This window comes from Rhododendron vialii, chromosome 4a (assembly GCF_030253575.1).
Source record: "Rhododendron vialii isolate Sample 1 chromosome 4a, ASM3025357v1".
Taxonomy (NCBI): domain Eukaryota; kingdom Viridiplantae; phylum Streptophyta; class Magnoliopsida; order Ericales; family Ericaceae; genus Rhododendron; species Rhododendron vialii.
The window spans coordinates 38,523,210-38,542,878 of NC_080560.1; the positions used below are offsets into that span (position 1 = coordinate 38,523,210).

A 19,669-nucleotide genomic window follows, 5' to 3' on the forward strand; every position below is an offset into this window, starting at 1 on the left:
ATCATTATCTTAGCCACAAAATTCAAAATGAATTGATAAGCTTGTTGGCAAAAGAGATTAAAGATAAATCTTGAAGAATATTTTTAAAGCAAAGTACTTTTCGGTTATCCTTGATTTTACTCCAGATCTTAGTCATGATGAACAAATGTCGATTGTTATAAGATGTGTGAATGTTGAGGATGAAAGTAAAGTCAAGGTGGAGGAATTCTTTCTTGGGTTTATTAAGGTTCAGGACACGTCGGGGCTTGGGCTTTTCAAGCGACTTGAAGGAGCTTTGGTTGATCTCAAACTCAACATTGATGATATAAGAGGACAAGGTTATGACAATGGCTCAAATATGAAAGGTAAAAATCAAGGTGTACAAAAAAGGCTACTTGATGTAAATCCCAGAGCATTCTATATTCCATGTGGTTGTCATAGCTTAAACCTTGCACTATGTGATATGGCAAAATCTAGTGCGAAAGCAAGAGATTTTTTTAGATATGTGCAAAAAGTTTATACTTTGTTTTCGGGTTCACCACAACGGTGGGATATTCTTAGAGCATATGTGAAGGGTTTGACACCAAAGGCATTGTCAGTTACTCGTTGGGAAAGTCATGTTGAGAGTGTTAGAGCAATAAGAAATCAAGCACCGGAATTAAGAGATGCATTGATCGAAATTGCAAATGTTTCTAAAGAAGATATTGTGTTTTCGGAAGCTAAAGGCTTGTGCAAGAATGCTTTGGAGGATTTTGAGTTCTTGATTAGCTTATGTATTTGGTACAAAATCTTAGACAAAGTTAATCAAGTTAGCAAAATTCTTCAACGAGAAGAGATGGATATTGAAGATGCAATTACAAGGATAAAAGAGTTGATTTTATTCTTTGAAGAGCTTAGAGAAGATGGTTTTGAAGACTTGATGAAGGAAGCCAAAGAACTTGCTCATGATGTTGGTTTTGAACCGATTTTTGCAAAAAAAAAGAGTTGTTCAAAGAAAGAAGCAATTTGATGAGGATGTGGTAGATGATGCCCATGGAAGTCAATCTCCGGAAGAGCGTTTTAGAACTTCTTATTTCCTCCTCATCATAGATCAAGCTCTTGTATCACTTAAGGACCGGTTTAAGCAATTTGAACTATTTTATGACTCAATCTTTGGATTTTTGTTTAACGCAAAATTCAAGAGTGTTAGTGAAGAGCAATTGATGGAGCATTGTACTAAACTAGAAAGTTTCTTGGAATACAAACAACGTGGTGATATTTATGGGAAGGAGTTATTCCAAGAGCTTAGACATTTGAAAATAATATTGCCGAGAGAAGTAACAAAATCGATCGACATCCTTGATTTTATAAAGTCTTATTGGAAAGATGGCGGTTTCCAAATGGTTTGGGTTGCTTATCGAATTTTGTTGACTATTCCAGTCACAGTTGCTTCGGCGGAGAGGAGCTTTTCAAAGTTGAAGTTGATAAAAACATATCTTCGGACTACCATGTCACAGGAGAAATTAAGTGGATTAGCTATGATCTCAATTGAAAATGAGTACTTGGATAAATTAGAGTACGATGATTTAATTGAAGAATTTGCTTTAAAAAATGCAAGGAGAAGTTGTTTTCTTTGAATCAGATTGTGCTAATCATAAAGCACAATAACCGGGTTTCATTTTGATTTTGAATTTTTGATGTAATTGAAGCTAAAGGCACAATATAATCTTGTTTTGTTGTTGTTATTGTAAGTTTTTTTTTCCCTTGTATGAAAATTTTTTTTTTTTATACTTAATACTAAGTGGGCAACCAAACTTGAGGTCGGGCTTGAGCAACCCAAATGTCGGGGCCGGCACTGCTCCCACTCCTCCCGCCGCGACCTCCTCCAGCGTTACTACCGCGCCCTCTCCGCCGCAACGCCACCTGATCCTCGTCGTCAGCCCCCGCCGTCCAGGCTAGATCGTTCGAAACTTTAGCTCCTGGGCCACGATCGCCGACGCCACCGACAACCTCGAGGATGGCAACAATGACGGTGCTGATGATCGGGACGGTGACGGTGATTCCATGTAAGATCCAAGTTCGCGGACGAGAACTTCTTTTAAAAAAAAACACCGGCTCCGGGGATTTGGTTTGGTCTCTAGTCCAAGTTCGCCTACGAGAGCTAAAGTAAAAAACATGCGGACGAGAACTTCATTATAGATTTTTGTATCTGGTGTCTTTTTTTCTTTTTCCCCTTGCCTTGTACAGTAGTGCCTTTTTTAAGTTTTTCCAATTTGAGTTTTCATTCTCGTAAATTTCTTTTGTTTCTTTTTCAAAACCTATTTGTTTTTTAATTTGAGTGTTATGGTTTTGTTGGAATTACAAATTTTGTAAGTTGTTAAAACGTGTGAATTCTTTATTTGGAGATGTGAATTCCGTCTCAAAATGCTGAATTCACATCAAGAATTCATCCAGAATTTACACCCAAAATTCACATTCAGAATTCACACCAAAACTTCACCAAGAATTCACACCTCAAAAAATTCACACCTCCAAGACACAACATTGGTTGATTTTCAGTTGTGAATTGTGTATTTTTTTGGGTGTAAATTGATATGTGAATTTTAGGGACGTGAATTCTGTAAAGGTGTGTGAATTTTACAAATGGTGTACTAGGGCCAAATTCACACACTCAAGAATTCACATCGATAATTTACCCAGAATTTTGAGGGCGTGAATAGTATAAAGGGGTGTGAATTCTTACAAAGGATTGTCAATTCGAGGGTGTGAATTCTTCCAAACGGGTGTGAATTCTGCAAAGGAGAATGAATAGTAAAAATGAGATGTGAATTCTGCAAAGTGGTAAGAATTCTGAAAAAGGGTGTGAATTCTGGAAGGTGTGAATTCTTGGAGTGTGAATTCTGTGAGGTGTGAATTCTGTGGGGTGTGAGTTCTGTGAGGTGTGAATTCTTGGGGTGTGAATTTTGTAGATGTGAATTCTGTGAGGTATGAATTCTTGGGGTGTGAATTTTGTGTGCTGTTGAAAAGTCAAAAGGGTAAAATAGTAAAAGCATATTTAAAAAGGGGCTGGATGGGATAGCTCTACAAAAAGGGGTTTGCATGGAACTCTAAGCAAAAAATGGAACCGGCCAGGAATTTCCCGGTCATGTGGTGGGTGAAACATTACTAGAAAATTTTAAGGCTCAACTTAATTAAATTATTAAGTTGAAATATTTTCTACTTGTTACTCTTCTTCTTTTTTCCCCTTCTTGTAGGTATTGTTACTTCTTTCTTTCTTTTTTAAATTATACTTCAATGTGTTTTCGAACGTTTGCACCAAGGTTTTGAATACCGTTATGTATCCATAAAACTCGCATACCTTATCTCTCTAGTTATGCTCTCGCTCAAGTATCAGCTGATACCAAAAAATACTGACTGGTGGCGGTCGGTACCGGCTAAGTATCGGACGGTACCAGCCATATTGTATAGTTTTTCTACTTTGTTTTTGTATTTTAGGAGCTCATTCCATAGTTAAGTCTTTTGTACCTAAAGCTAGAAATTCTAATTTTCTTTATTTCGTAATACATGATATAATCATCACTCCAACTTTCTTCAGTATTTATTTTAATAATCAAATATATTTTTGAGCTCTTTAAGTATATTAAGATATGATATAATGCACGCAAAATTTGAAACAGTACTCGAAATTACGCATGTGCCGGTACTATGCTGTATCAGTAATTAACAAAAACAGTACCGTTACCATTACCAGCTCTACGGTATTCATGGTTTGTACTTGCCTGCATTCGCGTAAGAAGATCGCTACTAGGCCAAGGCCGACCGATTGGACCACTTCTGCCATTTTTCTTGTAGTACTCTCGAGCTTGTTCCACTTCCGCTCGCTCTTCCGGCGTCCCAGCGTCGGGATCGAACTTCCAAAATTGTCTACCGACGAAATTGTTGGTGCTAAACAGGTGCGGCCCATCACCTTCAGCAATCTTGAGCCACCACATTCTCTCTTTTTGTTCCTTTGACTCAAAGGTTTAGGCTTTTATTTGGGCAAATTTCACTGACCTCCCCTGAGGTTTCTGAAATGACACTGCCCTTCCCTCATTTACCTGACAATACCAAGGGACCCCCCGCCGTTACCTGCCCGTTAGAAAATGGATGGAGAAAGTGATGTCATTGTACTATACTTTTTACAATACCTATACTACCCTCACCAAACTCTTTACCTCTGTCATTTATAAAATATAAAATACAAACATCTTTACACTTTGTGCTCGTTTCACTTTGAGATTTTGTCCTTATTAAAAAGGATTCATATTTGTTAATTTTCTGTCAAGCTTTTGTGAATTATTGGTTCGTCTCGATAAGAGAAATTGAAAAAAGTAAAAAATTAAGACTTTTACCAAATATTTTGAGAAATTCAATATTTTGGGTAAAAGTAATAATTTTATACTCTTTTGATTCCTCTCGTTGAGACAAATCAATAATCCACAAAAATTTAACGTAAAACTAGCAAATACGAAAAAAATTCAAATATGAACAAAAACCAAAAAGCCTAAAAAATCCCACAAAAATATGCAATATGGGGTGTGAAACTTATGTTTGGGTTCCAAACCATAAGTTAAATGATGGTTATTGTTTTAAGGGTGATGTAAAACTGATTCAAGAAAAGGTTAATATATACTTCATCCGTCACATTTTCATTGTCCATTATTCTGTTTGTCTCTTTTATATTTTTTGTCAATATATTTTAATGTGGATCTTGAAAAATATGCAATATGGATATTATTTGATAGATCTTGATTAGTTCTATAATACAAAATTTTCAAAATGATCTTTTCTATCGGTTGACAGAAAAAAAAAAGGTAAAATCATATGGGCATGATAATTTTGAATTGAGCATATAATTTTTTTCATAACGTTTGTTAATGCAAGTACTAATATCGCGAGTTTGCTACGCTTCAGGTATGAACCGAACTCCATCCTGTTTGGTTATGGAGCACTAAAAATCATACCCGTCAGATAGTGGTTTGGATTTGGTCATAGATAAGTACTTTGGGTTATGGTATGGTAATCGCAAAACCCGGACCAAACTGACCCGTTGTCATTCATAGATATAGCAAACTTTAAATTTTTTATTTTTTTATATTATCTGCAACTTAAAACTTTTATTTGGTTTCACCAGAAGCAAAGTTTTTTTTCCTCTCGGTCCAGTTTTGCCTAACCTATTTATTTCTTTTACGACTTTCTATCAGTGGGCCGGGTATGGTTAACTTGTTAGGAAATTCAGCCGCATTCTTAATTAAACAATTAATTAATTATCCAATGAGGGCCTTTAATTGTGAAAATGGCTATGGAATGCAGGTTTGGCCTTACTGATTAATGTGATGGCTATGCCGCTATGGTAAAACTTAGCCCTCCTTTGCTATTTATCAGGCATATATGTAGTCTACTTTTTCGATTAATTTTCATTAACTGCGAATGTATTGTCGTTTCCTTTCTCCTTTTTTCTTTTCCTTTTTAGGTATCCCGGATTAATCCATCCACTCCCTCCCACAGCTATTTCACGTGCTTACGCGTGGGGTGAGGTGGCCCCCTAGAGTTATTGGAAAGAATAATCGGACTTGAAACCTTGAGATGTACCAAACATCGGCAAGAAACCAGAGACAAAGTGTGCAAGCCCCACCCCAATGTTCGGTGAAAAAATGATACTAAAGACAACACATGAGAGGTATCCCAAATGTACTGAATAATATCTCTCCTCCATATGTATGGATTGGCAGAGAGAAATAAAAGTCAAAGGTGCATGGCTCACCAATTTCTGCTTGTGACCAAAATATATATTTTTACACTAAATATATTTTTAAATTACATTGATATACAGGTATGCAAAATGCAGTTCGACATAGCTTTTGATTATACGGTTAATTAATATTCTAATAAACGAATTTTAAGAAATAGTAAACGAGTACAAGGGATCCAATACCAATATTAGTGTGGGGAGGAGAGGGACCTTCTAATGCTTGTGCCTGGACTAGCACGCACAGCACGCACATTAATTTGATTCTGTAAATGGAAAAAGCAGAATCAAATTAACTTTGAAACACAACTTCAGACACAATTGTGTTCACAACCGTTCGATGCACGTGCATCAGATGGTTCCGACCACTGTTGTTGTATCTTGAGCTATGTGCTTAGAGGGATCCGGGGATGCTGCAAAGTAGCTCCCTGTAGAGCACTGCAGGGCGCATTGGGACCGTTCTAAACTGTTTTTAGCAGTCTGGATTAAAAGAGTTTGTTTTCAATCCGAACCATTGATTACTGAGATGGACGGTCCGGATGTATCCTGCAGGACGCTCTACAGAGAGCTGCTTTGCAGCATCCTCGGGTCTTCTGTTTGTTTAGAAGACCTTTGAAAATTTGAAGTACAACAGCATCCTTTAAAAATTCGAAACAAAATGTACCCAAAAAATGAAAATAAAAAAAAGGATTAATAACATTCCCTAGTTCAAATGTACCCCCAAAAAAATTTGAAATAAAAAAAATAGGATTAAATAACATTCCCTAGTTCGACTTAATTTTTTGGCTAAATTTTAGTTTTTTTCTAAAAAGACCCTAATCTTATTACTTTCCTAAATTTGCTCACCGAGAGAAATCGAAAATATAAAATGTTTCATCCAGTTTTTTTAAAGACCAAACACCTAACTATTAATACGAAAGAATTAGAAATAAAGTAAGTTTTTTTTTTTTTTATAGGAAAAACGGTTCTGTCTTGTTTTATTCAACCTAGCAAGGACATTAGGTAGATTTGGTTGGGCCTAAACTCCGGCCCAACTTAATCGAGCCCTATGGCTGAACTACAGGCCCTGTTATCACTCTGGATGACCCAAATGTAGCCCTTCCTCTATCTCAATTAGATCCTCCTTGTACTGGGGCTTTTTGGGCTTCATAACTCCCCTATTATAACGTTGGACGGCCCAAAAAACTGAGGATTTTTTGGCTTCCATCTTAGATATTTTAAAAAATATTTGGATAAAAGTTATAATTTTTCATTTTTTTGATTTCTCTCGACAAGATGAAATAATAATTCACAAATGTTTGACGCATAACTAACAAATGTAAAAAAGTTTTGAATAAGGACAAAACTCAAAATGCCTAATATGTTAAAAAGATGAACAATAAGTTAGACCATTATTCCATTTTTTATCATCCCACAATTCATATCCCTTTACGGAATTCAACGTCCAATACTCTATCTACTACTTAGCACCCAAGCAAAATTCATGACCAAGTAATAAAGGAGTAACAAAAAGGGCAATTTTGGAAAGTAAATAATTTGTACACGTAATCATTCGCCAGGAATTCTGTGACTTCCCTCAACATGGCAAACTGAAATAAGCTTGAAAATAAATAATTTGTACACATACACGCTTTAAAAATCTGAAGACAAAAATTTAAAATTTATTTTTTTAAATACATTATTTTTTAGCTTGAAAATATGTCATTATTTTTTAAGTATTTATTTGAAAAGACAGAATAGGACCGGGGGGGGGGGGCGTTCCACATTTTAAAATAAATACTTAAAAAATAAGAATCTATTTTGTTATTTTTAACAGTTTACTTAAAATGGGACTTATGGGGAATGGATTTGACAAGGGTTGTGCTTGGATGGGTTGGGGAAGACAAAACTGAAAATTACGGGCTTGTCCCCTTTTGTGGACCAATACACGCCTAAATCTAGCACAATTTAAAAAAGCACCGTTAAGGATTTCCATCAGATTTATGCCATTAATCATCCTCAATTTTAACGAGACCTACTCCTTCTACGTCCAACGCTCCGACGATACCTACTCCTCGGCTTCGACACCCAACGCTCCGAAGAGACCTACTCCTCCTACGCCCCCGCCGATCCACCACCCCTGTTCAACGGCGCCAAGTTTACCCCCGAGTACAAGGAGATCGCCATGGAACACTCTGTTGTTCGTTGTATCTGGACGCACCACAATCAATAGACATATTGATGTGTGGGATTTCGTAACTCCTGTAACCCCTGGCCATGATGGTGTATTCATTCTCGTAACCTCCCTCCTTGATTGCAAAAATCAATTGCTGAATTCATTGTGGGAGTTATTACCAAGGGTCTTTTGCTATATATATAGGTGCATCCCGTTTTGTTCAAGCACCAGAAATTCACAGCATTCCTCACATATTCTGATATACATTCTTGAGAGAGAGAGACAGGCGGTAGTCAGTTCGCCAAGGCGGTCGACGGCGGTGTTCAGACGGTTTGCGGTTTAGCCGAGCCAACCCTGGGAGGAAACGCCGAACAAGAACCTACAACACCGACAGTAGGCGGCGAATCTTTCTTAAGGAGACTATGGTATCACACAGGACTCAGTTTGATCCTACGAAATCTGTTTGTATCTCGTCTTTATTTTCTGTCCACTATTATTGTATTTTATAACTTGATTTAATCTTGTAATTGTGATTGTTATCAATGAAATTGTTCTCTGAATTTTTGCCTTTTGCCGAATTTTCCCAACACACTCCGTTAACAACTGCGACGCGTTCGTATTCGCGTCGGATCCGAGTCCTGACCCGTACGCCCAGTCCTCGCCGTTCGCTTCCTTGATTCCTATCTCCAACGGCAACAGCAAGGCGTAAGACATCGGGGCGGACGGCAACGGGATCTTCGCCGACCATGGCCCGTACTGCGAATTTTCTTCTTCTTCTAGATCTGGTTTTTGAGTAAGTACGGTATTGATGACCATATTGGTTTAATACTCTCACTGTATCTATCTATCTATCTATCTAGTGGTAGTAGATTAGCACAAGCACAATAATCACCTCCAATTCACCGTCATCCATCGTCTGTCGAGGTTTCTTTCTTTTGGAAAGAGAGAGAGAGAGTCCAGTCCAATCCAGTAGTAGTTGGCTATTGAGGGTAATTCCGGCGGCAGCGGCGGAGGGAATGACGTGGAGTTGCTGCGTAAGACATTACAAGTGGAGCGCAAGCTGTTCTACTTCGATCTCAAGGAGAATCCCAGGGGAAGGTACCTCAAAATCTCAGAGAAGACGTCCGCTACTAGGTCCACCATCATAGTCCCTTCCAACGGTATCTCCTGGTTCTTGGATCTTTTCAATTACTACCTCAATTCCCATGATCAACAACAGGACGACGTCCACGACGACCTCTTTAGCAAGGAACTCAACTCGACACCAAGGCACTGCGAATTTTTATACGTTTAGACTTTAGAAAAACACTGCGGATTTTTCACACTTTAAGTCGCAAATTTGTGTTGGACTGTGAATTTCACACTGCGAAATTGTGGTATACTTCGGATTCATTTTTTCCCGAACAAGTCGCTAGAAAAATGAAAAACGCACCGTGAATTTGTGGTCGCCGGCCAGAGGTACTCGCCGGCCGGAGGTGATTGTGGGGTGGATGTGGGAGATGATGGTTGTATTTAGTAAAGAGTAAAAGGGTAATCTTCTCGTGAGATTGTACTTGGAGGTAAATAAAAATTGAGTTCATCCTTAATGAAAATTTTATATAGAAGTTTTTGGGACTGGCTACAATTACATGTTCAATTAACCTTATCCGCTCCTTCCGCAAAGGGGTCTAAGAATGTAAAATGAGTTTTACATAGACACGAATTTTAAGCAAAGATACAGGGGAAAAAAAGAAAAGAAAAGGGACTTTCTTATTTTAACATTGTAAGTATGTAGATATAACATTGTGGCATATAACACTTTTTGATGTGATCGCCAAAACAAGCTATTGAATCTTCTGTAGATGTGGAAACCGTTGAAGAATGCTTCGAAATCGGAAGCCGAAACTCAAACTTTCTGGGGCTGTGGCCAAACACGGTTCCGATACTCTCCCAACGCCCAAAACGGGAAAACGTTCTTGTAGTGTGCATAATGGATCATCAAGTTCCTCAAGGACACTCCGGTGATTTCCTGTTTTCGCGGTCACGAGAAAAACATAGCATAAGTCGTTCAAGCATTGCTTTCAAAAATCTTACGGCATGGCATACAAAAGTGAATAAGGGTACGCAATACTGGGTTACGAAAATCACCTGTTGGGGAAAGTCACCGTCGTCCTGCTGCGCGTTGATTAAGACCTTTGCGGCTTTGTGCAACGGGGCTGGATCTCTTTCAGCCTAGTTTGAAATGAAAGAAGGACTTTAGGGTAATAATTTGCAGGACAATAAGATTTGCCTTAGCTACTTTGAGTAACAAATTCGACGAAAATGGGCTAATAATAACCTGTCCAGAAAAAAGAAGTCCCAACAGACCCCATGATGTTTGCACGATGTTCGTTTGATTTCCTTCTAGCGGTTGATATTTCTGTTTCATCAAAACGTTAAAGAAAAGCAACAACTGGAGAGTAAGAACTAATTCGGTAAGAACACCATTCTGAAGAAACCTTCTTGAAGCAAAAAAGAAAAAAAAAAACATATTGCCAAGTTATATATACCACGGATGGGCAAGATTCAAGGCTTTCTCCCCAGCCACCCTCTTTATTTTGCGTCGAAAGCAAGAACCGAACACCTCGACGGACAGCTTCGCTGTTGTTGTACGTCTTTCCAACTGAATCCAGTCCTCTGAGTACAAAAAATGTGCCGTAGACGAAGCAAACTCCCCAATAGCCATACCTGCCAAAACAAGGATTAACCACCCTCCGAAAATTAACTTTAGAAAAAAAGTGAATCAACCCACCAAGAACCATCAGGCTGTTGTTTTTGCTCCAAAAAATACGTTGCTCTTGCCACTGCAATTTCTATTTCTTTTGCCCGATATGACGGATGTAAACTTTTGAATGTTACGAGACTTTGGATGATGGATCCAGTGCATTCGACGTGCCTAAGACATTGGATACACAAATTCAATAATGACTAACCATTGTATGAAAAAGTCTTCTAAATATAACGTTGTGATCAAAAGAAAAGGCGAGCTCTTACTCAAACTCGATCACAATGTCAGCAAAACATTCTGATGGGTTCAACGCCTAATAACAAGGGCAAGAAATTCGATTTCAGAATTTTACAAGCTGCATAGATATTGAAGATATCGCATGGTTGATTGGAATTTCAGGTACGAGAAGGTGTAAAAGTAGACATGGCATTACATTTGAAAATAGTTACCTGCATATACGGTTGAGGAATCGGTGGCTCCCAGATAGCAAAACCTCCGCTTATAGGGCTCTGAACAAAAGAAAAAATGAAAATTTTGAAGATCTCAATGGGTACAGTGGTAACACAAGCTGTAATGAAAAACTGTGAGTTAGTTCTTCAATACAGTAAGTCATGAACATCTTACTTGTACGTAAAGTAGAAAATTCACAGCAGCATATAGATGCTCCTCATCAACTTTTTCTCCAACAATTTCTAGTGGCATTTGCGAAAACAACAGTAGGCACTGTAAGAAAGGAATACATATTCGGTTATGAGAACTAATTCTCTTAGTTTGTTTCGATCATCTTTCGAGTAGTTGTGTTGTCGCAAGGCTAACTTACTCTCAATGCCTCTGCTGTGCAGTCGGAAACTGCCCAACCGTTATCTTGATCGGATAAGCACCATGCTCCTTTGCTCATGTGTCGATACATACTCTTGAAATCACCGTTTGGATTTTCTTTTACCTTCGATCAGTTGTAACAAAGGAGTGTCAAATTGGCGGCAAAATTCGAACACAAATACTACTTGTTATCTGGGTTTTTATTTTTAGCTAGGAAGAATTGAACCTGTGATTCTCTCATATAAAAATGTGCTTTCTTTAGGGAAGGAAGACATTCATCAATCATACGACTGGAAAGAAGTGCCTGCGTTGCGAAAGCACAATCCCAAAGCGGACTACCCAGATTCTGCAATACAAGTAGCAAGTGTAAAGTAAATTTGTATAGCAATGAATTAACGATCTCGAATGAGTCTTCAATCAATCGAAATTTTAGTGTATCGACCGTTATTAGCAGAATTTTTACCTGCATTTTCATCCCGTCTTCTGCAAGCCATAACCAGTCAGGAACTCTGGCAAGATGGTTCTTAAACTCATCACCATTTGGATCCTCTGCCCACCAACACATCATTTGTAGGCTCTGCAATAAGAAAAATGTCGTAGATGCTTTTGATCATAACTCTCCCAAAGAGCTTGTAGCCCAATGGTAATTTCTAGTCCTTCCTAGTGGAGGTTAGGGTTCGAGCCCCTTCATGGACTTTTGGGGTTTAGGGCTATAGATAGCCTTTGAACTCTTGTAGACTAACCTACTAACTCTTCCTAATCCCCTCTGATGTATACCGGCTTTGGCAAAAAAGAAAAGAAAAGATTAAGGGCATCAAATTAACCCCAAGGGGTTGGCTTGATGGTGAAGGCTAGAGACTTTTAGAGATTTGCTCACTCACAGGCAATGTTTTAAAAGTCAACTCGGACCAGCCGCTTCAGCCAGTTGAACTGTCAACTAGTCCATGTTCCGGTCTGGTGAACCCCCAAAACCATTATATGTAAAGAACTAGACAAACCCAACGGTTAAACAGTGGATTTGTATTTTAATTTTTGGATACTTAGACCTTTTATATTTATTGATATTTTATAAAAATCATATGTATCACGTGGTAAACATCACGGTTCTACCCAATTGACCGGCGGTTGAACCGGTGACCGATCCACCCGGTCTCGTTTTGGTTTGCTCACCAGTTTGGTTTTTAAAACATTGCTCCTAGATCTCAAGTTTGAAATTTGCAAGCTACTATCAATCTTGTGGGCCTAGTGCATACAAAACTTTGGCTCGACTTTAATTCCGCACTTTGATAATGGGCGGTGGGAATAGTCCCCAGCCAATCCAGAACCACTACTAAGTTAAAACCAAATTCTTCTTTTTCTCACTTGCCTTTTCCACAGCTCCTGTGGTAATGTATCTACTGTTCTCCCCTGAATATTGCATATGCTTCAGTGCTTTTTCCAAAGCTCTCTTTCTGATCTTGTTAAAGGGCCAGCAGTTCATGAGTGGCTCACCCAAGTAATGAAGACAATCCCAGAGTACATCTTGTATGAAGACATGAGGGTAGTAAAGATCTGCCTGGATCATCATTCACACGAACTTGATTTATGTAACTAGTGTTGAGAAATTCATACGAACAAACTCACTCTACGATAGATTTTACCAAGTCGATCGCCACCAACCTTACAACAGTCATGGCGTGCTTTGTTCCAATCTATTTTCTCATAGGGCGTAGTATGAATTTCGCACCTCAACAACTTAACCAGTTCGGTGATAGGCCCGTGATATTTCCGCCCATACAAGTACGACATAGGCATGTAAGCTGTGCGACAATAACACCACATTTTTCCTGTATAGCATATGTATAAGTCAATTAGAACACGAAAGAGAGGAAGTCAGAAATCAAAAGCAGAACAATAAATTTCATCGATTTTTTCTTGCATATACCTTGATGAAGGACAAAAAGTTTGATAAAGATTAACAAAAAAAGAACTCTTTTGGCTACCTGGATGATAAGGCAAAAAAGAAGGGAAAAGCCAAAATTCAGGAGGTAACGGATTGCAGCCCGACCATTCATAAACTCCTAACACCTTCAAAGGAGAGAATACACAAATTGTTCTGAGAAGTTCAGCATTTTGAATAACCTTGTTCGGATTCAAGAGTTTTCAAATAATTTGGTATGACATCGAAAGGCAATTTTTACTGCGTTTCCGAAAGTAAGAGAACTCGATCTTACTGACAAATAAAGTTTCCCCCAAGATGGGATCCCAGTTGCACCACCATTGCCGATTATCCACTCCCGGGCTCTGGTCATCGCTCTGTTTTCTCCATCGTCAGGCCCTTCTCCAAGCAGACGTAATGCAACGTAATTTACTGCCGTACCAATCATGGTGCTGTGGCCCTCTAGATGGAATCCCCACCCACCATTGTCGTTCTGCCAAAGGCCTTCATAGATTAGACTTTTTAAAAGTAAGAGTAAGCCTTACCGTCTGTATGTAATGAAAATTTCTATAGAAAAATGCTAATTACCAAGGCAAGAAAACCTCGAAGATGTTGCCCAGGAGCTAATAATTAAGAACAACAGGTAAACAGAACTGACAGAGCCAAAAAAAACTAGCTTTACATTATCATTCGTGGGAATTCAATCAATATACATACCTGATGAAGATAGCTGAATCGAATTAGCTCCTTTCTGTGTGCTTCTGTTAGGAAGGTACTTATTGTTCCACTAATATACAGCATGATGATCTGGAGCAAAAAAAAATTCTACACTAATTAGTTCATTATCAAGAAAACAAATAATATGAAGAACTAAATGCCCTTTGTGGGTCACCCGTTGCGGTGTGACCCACAATGGCGCTTCTCTTTCTTTTGCAGCGCATCGTTGGGCCCATTGCAGTGCACTTGGTTTTCTAGTTGCCACTTGGTTAGAAGTTAGAACCCATAAAGCAACCAATGGTTGGCATGTATTTTAATTAGGTGTGGAGTGTGATCGGATCTTAATAATGTTTTCGACTTTTTCACTCAAAGTCCATTGATTTTGAATTGGATATCGAATTTCTACAATAAGTACTGGTTTATAAAACAAATAGATGATTTAAAGCTAAAAGCAGGATCAGGGTTTTTATGATAGCATCATGCACATTGAAAACAGAGTAAAAGATCAATCTCATGGTGAACTGATAACGCGACCGTGACATAGTTGGATTGGATCACACTAGAGTTTTGAAATGTTGAAAATTATACGTAGAAACTTTATATCCATCTCAAAACCAATTGGAAATAAGTAGAGAGGTCTAGATGTTATTAAGTGATCATCCATATCCATTCCACTTCTAAGCAATGTGGGATTCATTTCCTTAACGTCCCCCCACATGCAGCCGCGTTTGAGGTCTGTCACGTATAGCCACTTTTAGGGTCCTATCACCGTGTTTTCTTAATATCCCCCCTCACATGCAGTCGCGTTTGAGGTCTGTCACGTATGACCACTTTTTGGGTTCTATCATCGTGCAGCCTTTTTGCTGGTCTGTCATCGTAGGGTGTGAATTGTGAATTTTTTTTTATAAAATATGGGATGGAATGGGTCCCGTTCTGATACCATATAGAAACTTTATATCCATCTCAAAATCAATTGGCAATGGGTGGAGAGGTCCCAGATGTTATTAAGTGATCACCCATTCCACTCCTAAGCAATGTGAGATTCATTTCCTTAACATGTTCGACTTGTCCCACATCGCTCATCTAAGCCACCCAAGTTTGGTTAATAAATTCTAGAGGCTGCTCCACCTATTGCCAATTGGTTTTAAGTTGGAACCTTCTAAGAAATCTAACATGATATTAGAGCTATGTCTTGGATGGCCTCACCTCTCGTGGGAACGTCTCTGTCATCTCTATCGCCTGAGTCAGTCGGTCAACTCCTGGTCTGTCACCTCCACATGCATCCGAGCTGTAGGTGAGGCGGAGTGTTAGACTTGTCCTACATCGCTCATTTAAGTCACCTAAGCTTGATAATAAATTTTAGAGGCTACTCCACCTATTGCCAATTGGTTTTAGGTAATTGGAACCCTCAAAGAAGTCTAACATTATATATAATAGAGTTATCCCCCTAGCTTAAACTTAATTGATGGTTTTAACTATTTAATATGGTATCAGAGCAGACAATAGATCATATGTTAGAATTTCACCGCATGTTAAAATATTTATACGTGAGGGACGTGTTGAAGATATAAATGATAAAGTTATCCCTCTTCTAATCACTTAAGCTTCTATATAAGTTGGAGGTTAACAATCTAATACTATGAAAAAAGACTTAAACATATATGCCTAGAAAATGGACAAGGAATTGACGCAAGGAAATGGAGTAACCTCATGTTGATGTTGCGAGCATAAGGTATGCACCATTACGACTATTTGGTAAAATGTTACGCCAATGCATTTTACACCTTTTAGTGGTAAATGTTATATCTCTTAGTGTTAAATGTTACGTGCATATCGTAGCACCGTAAACGTTACTCCCTCCGTCCCTTTTTTAGAGTCCAGTATTTCATTTTGGGTTGTTCCTTAATAAGTGTCCATTTTATAAAATTAGTGGGTAAAAGTTGGTGCATTGTCTATTTTGTCCCTAAAAGTAAATTCCTTTTTGAAAAGTAAGTGAGTAAAAGTGTAATGATGATGGGTAAGTTGGGAAAGTAGAGGAAAAAGTTAATGTGAAAGGTATAATGATGAATCCACTTTGCTTGGATGGACTTTTTGAGAGTAACTCTCAACTCTCGGCACAGTTTTCAATAAATCTTTCTCTCTATCTCTCTCCACTCATTACCACTCCAACTCTCAAAAATAACTTTCTAAAATCTAAACCAAACAAAGTGGATGTCTTTTTAATAAGTTAGAGTTACGAAGCAGGACACTTAAAAAGAGACGGAGGGAGTATCATGTTTGTATACAATATAATAGTAATATACACATGTACGCACGAAACTTACCAGGGCAGGTGTGATAAACATCGGGCCAGAATGTTCACCTGGCCAGTGCCCATCACTTGCTTGGATGGCACAATGCAATCGCACAGCTTTCCTTAAAGCAGTCGTCAGTCCTTCATAATTCACATCTTCGTCTGGCCCAAATCTCACCGGGGGTAAGCTTAGATCAATATGCTTGTTTTCCGTTTTGAGCTGCATCAAATAAAATAAAATTAACAAAATCATGGAATTAATTTAACGGTATTTTCTATTAACCGACAATAGGTGCACAAAAGGACAAGAAAAATGCGTATTTTTATTTTTTTTACACATTTTAATACACATTCACACATTTATATTATTGTCAGTCCATTGAACTGATTTTAGAATTTTCTTTAATTTAATGGTCTAGAAGTCCCAAAAAAGTTGATGAAATATTCATGACGCATGTCCTTTTTTGTCCCTTGCACAGGGCAATGAAGAACTCCCATGTAGTGTCACTTTGTATATACCTAGGAGCGGAATGAAAATTTTGGTTTTGGTTTTGGTTTTATTTTATCAAAAAACATATGGTAACAGTCAGGGCAAAATCGTAATTTAGCACACAATAAGGAAAAGTATATACCGTATATGTTTTGACACGAAAAGTCAAAAGCCCATATAGTAGTAGTACTTATTTTTGGTCATGTGGTGGGTGAAACATTACTAGAAAATTTTAAGGCACAACTTAATTAAATTATTAAGTTGAAATATTTTCTACTTGTTACTCGATTAATTAAATTATATCGCTTGTTACTCTTCTTCTTTTTTCCCCATCTTTTAGGTATTGTTACTTCTTCTTTTTTAAATTATACTTCAATGTGTGTTCGAACGTTTGTACCAATATTTTGAATACCGTTATGTACCCATAAAACTCGCATACCTTACCCCTCTAGTTATGCTCTCGCTCAAGTATTGGCCGATACCAAAAAGTATCACACGGTACCAGCCATATTGTATATTTTTTCTACTTTGTTTTTGTTTTTTAGCAGCTCATTCCATAGTTAAGTCTTTTGTACCTAAAGCTAGAAATTCTAATTTTCTTTATTTCGTAATATATGATATAATCATCACTCCAACTTTCTTTAATTAGTATTTATTTTTATAATCAAATATATTTTTGAGCTCTTTAAGTATATTAAGATATGATATAATGCACGCAAAATTTGAAACAGTTCGCAAAATTACGCATGTACTGGTACTATGCTGTATAAGTAATTAACAAAAACAGTACTGTTACCATTACCAGCTGTACGGTATTCATGGTTTGTACTTGCCTGCATTCGCGCAAGAAGATCGCCACTAGGCCAACGCCGATCGGTTGGACCTCTTTTGCCGTTTTTCTTGTAGTACTCTCGAGCTTGTTCCACTTCTGCTCGCTCTTCCGGCGTCCCGGCGTCGGGATCGAACTCCCAAAATTGTCTACCTACGAAATTGTTGGTGCTAAACAGGTGCGGCCCATCACCTTCAGCAATCTTGAGCCTCCACATTCTCTCTTTTTTCGTTCCTTGCATTTTTAGAACAGGGGATTGTGTGAGAAGTGACTTCTTGATCCTTGCATTTCTGGGATAATTAAATAACTGTAGATAGTTTTTTCTTCTTGTTTGTCTTTGAAGAAGATAAGAGCTCTTTTTGTTTATGTGGTTTTGCTGTATATGTTGGCCAGAGGCTGAGTTTTTGTAGCTTCTCGCGCTTTTTTTTTTTTGGTGTTTGTACAATAAAAAAGAAAAGTCAACAAAATGTTTCGCATTCCAATTTCTTTTGAAAGGTATGTTCTAAGTGCGATGCTTGTTCAACCTGTTTTGAATTTTAATTTGGTGTACCCTTTTCGAACTTCAATAAAATCTTTTCCTTTGTGGATCAAAAAAAAAAAAAAGGCAAATTAATCTTGATAAATCAATAAAACAATAGAAATTATTTGGGTATAAAAACACGGGAGAAAATCGACTGGAATTAAGAACAAAGGTAATGGTCAGGTTAGAGGGTATATAATTCCTTTGTCTGTTTAATTAGTTATCGATAGCCAAATTGTGGACGTAATAATGAACAAGCTACCCGCGACATACATAGTGAAGAAGTTTAAAATTACCGAACGGGACGAGATCGAATAAATTAATTGCTTTGGTGTTCCATGGAAATTGCATTTGCAGCGTACCATATGCACAGAAGGATACTCTTATATTTCTTTGTGAGTGGGACTGTATGAGTGCGAGTGAGCTTGAGTGTGTGTGTGTTTGAGAGAGAGAGAGAGAGAGAGAGAGAGAGAGAGAGAGAGAGAGCTTATCGAAGATGTACTGTAGAACTTTACCGGGATGTGGCTGTGAAAGATGAGAGCTGATCAAGATAGCAAGAAAGTTGGTAATGGAAGAACAAGACCAATTTATTTATACCAAACAATGAAAAGAGAAAAAAGATAGACTATTCAAGCGGAACCAGGATTTCATTTGGGGTGTCAGAAAACTTAAAACCTAACGCCAAGGTTTGACAAATGGTTATAAGAAAACAATAAGTATTTTTTTATTCAGAAATGCTACTGGTACAACATGTTTTGTACAGACGGCGCGCACAGCGCATTTTTGGGCCCGTTTCGGGTCCAAAAAAGATAATCGGAACCGCTCATTTTGTTCAAAATATTTTTTTTGAGGACTCGGTAAAAAATCAGCTTCAAAAAATATCATTAAGGGTGTAAATCAAATAATATCATTAAGGGTGTTTACAAAACGTCCAATTTTGCTTCAAAATTTAGGCTAGCAATTTAGCAAATATGAACATTTCATAAACGACTTTCACGATATCGGATGGAAGCTGATTTTTTTACAGAGACCTTAAAAAGAATATTTTGAACAAAATGAGCGGTTCCGATTATCTTTTTTGGACTCGAGACGGATCCAAAAGCGCGTTGTGCGCGCTGTCTGTACAACACATGCTGTACCAGTAGCACAGCTCTTTTCTATTAGGTCATAAGTTCTATTCTCACGATGGCCAAACATTTCAAATGGTAGGGCCACTGGTGTTATTCCCAGTCATTGGGGTGCCAAATTTTTTTTTTGATAACCGGATGTTCTGGTCAGTTTATGCGCACTTCAACCAATTTTGAGGCCCTAAAGGTAATGACTGGGCGTGCATAACTCCCAATGGCCCCAAGGTTCGAAATGTTTAATTTCGTAGAATGAAACATGTGATCTCATTAAGAAACATTTATTGTTTTCTCACAACCACTTGGACTTTT

The 19,669-nt window shown here is 37.9% G+C and overlaps 2 protein-coding genes across 2 annotated transcripts; one reads left to right on the plus strand and one right to left on the minus strand.

Moving 5' to 3' along the window:
* The first annotated feature begins 145 nt into the window (after positions 1 to 145).
* On the plus strand, positions 146 to 1,671 carry LOC131324004 (uncharacterized). Its single transcript, XM_058355835.1, has 3 exons — positions 146 to 932; positions 1,069 to 1,534; positions 1,668 to 1,671. The coding sequence occupies exons 1-3, from the start codon at positions 146 to 148 to the stop codon at positions 1,669 to 1,671; spliced, it is 1,257 nt and encodes a 418-aa protein (XP_058211818.1).
* A 6,824-nt stretch (positions 1,672 to 8,495) lies between these two features.
* LOC131324239 (dammarenediol II synthase-like) lies at positions 8,496 to 18,793 on the minus strand. The gene is made up of 19 exons (XM_058356126.1): positions 18,749 to 18,793; positions 17,718 to 17,947; positions 16,426 to 16,614; positions 14,102 to 14,191; positions 13,680 to 13,877; positions 13,449 to 13,533; positions 13,126 to 13,292; positions 12,833 to 13,021; positions 11,930 to 12,043; positions 11,693 to 11,812; positions 11,468 to 11,590; positions 11,272 to 11,370; positions 11,097 to 11,156; positions 10,914 to 10,960; positions 10,672 to 10,815; positions 10,430 to 10,607; positions 10,219 to 10,299; positions 10,029 to 10,112; positions 8,496 to 9,909 (listed from the first exon to the last, which is right to left on the minus strand). Exons 2-19 carry the CDS (start codon positions 17,928 to 17,930, stop codon positions 9,787 to 9,789), a joined length of 2,304 nt encoding a protein of 767 aa, XP_058212109.1. The 5' UTR covers positions 17,931 to 17,947; positions 18,749 to 18,793; the 3' UTR covers positions 8,496 to 9,786.
* Positions 18,794 to 19,669: the final 876 nt, after the last annotated feature.

Coding starts and splice junctions, on each gene's coding strand:
- LOC131324004 (XM_058355835.1), top strand. CDS start 146: ATGTCGATTGTTATAAGATGTGTGAATGTTGAGGATGAAAGTAAAGTC. Junction 933..1,068: donor AGAACTTGCTCATGATGTTG/GTTTTGAACCGA, acceptor TCCTCATCATAG/ATCAAGCTCTTGTATCACTT.
- LOC131324239 (XM_058356126.1), bottom strand. CDS start 17,930: ATGTGGAGGCTCAAGATTGCTGAAGGTGATGGGCCGCACCTGTTTAGC. Junction 11,591..11,692: donor TTTATATGAGAGAATCACAG/GTTCAATTCTTC, acceptor AACTGATCGAAG/GTAAAAGAAAATCCAAACGG. Junction 10,961..11,096: donor TTCCTCAACCGTATATGCAG/GTAACTATTTTC, acceptor CCTTGTTATTAG/GCGTTGAACCCATCAGAATG.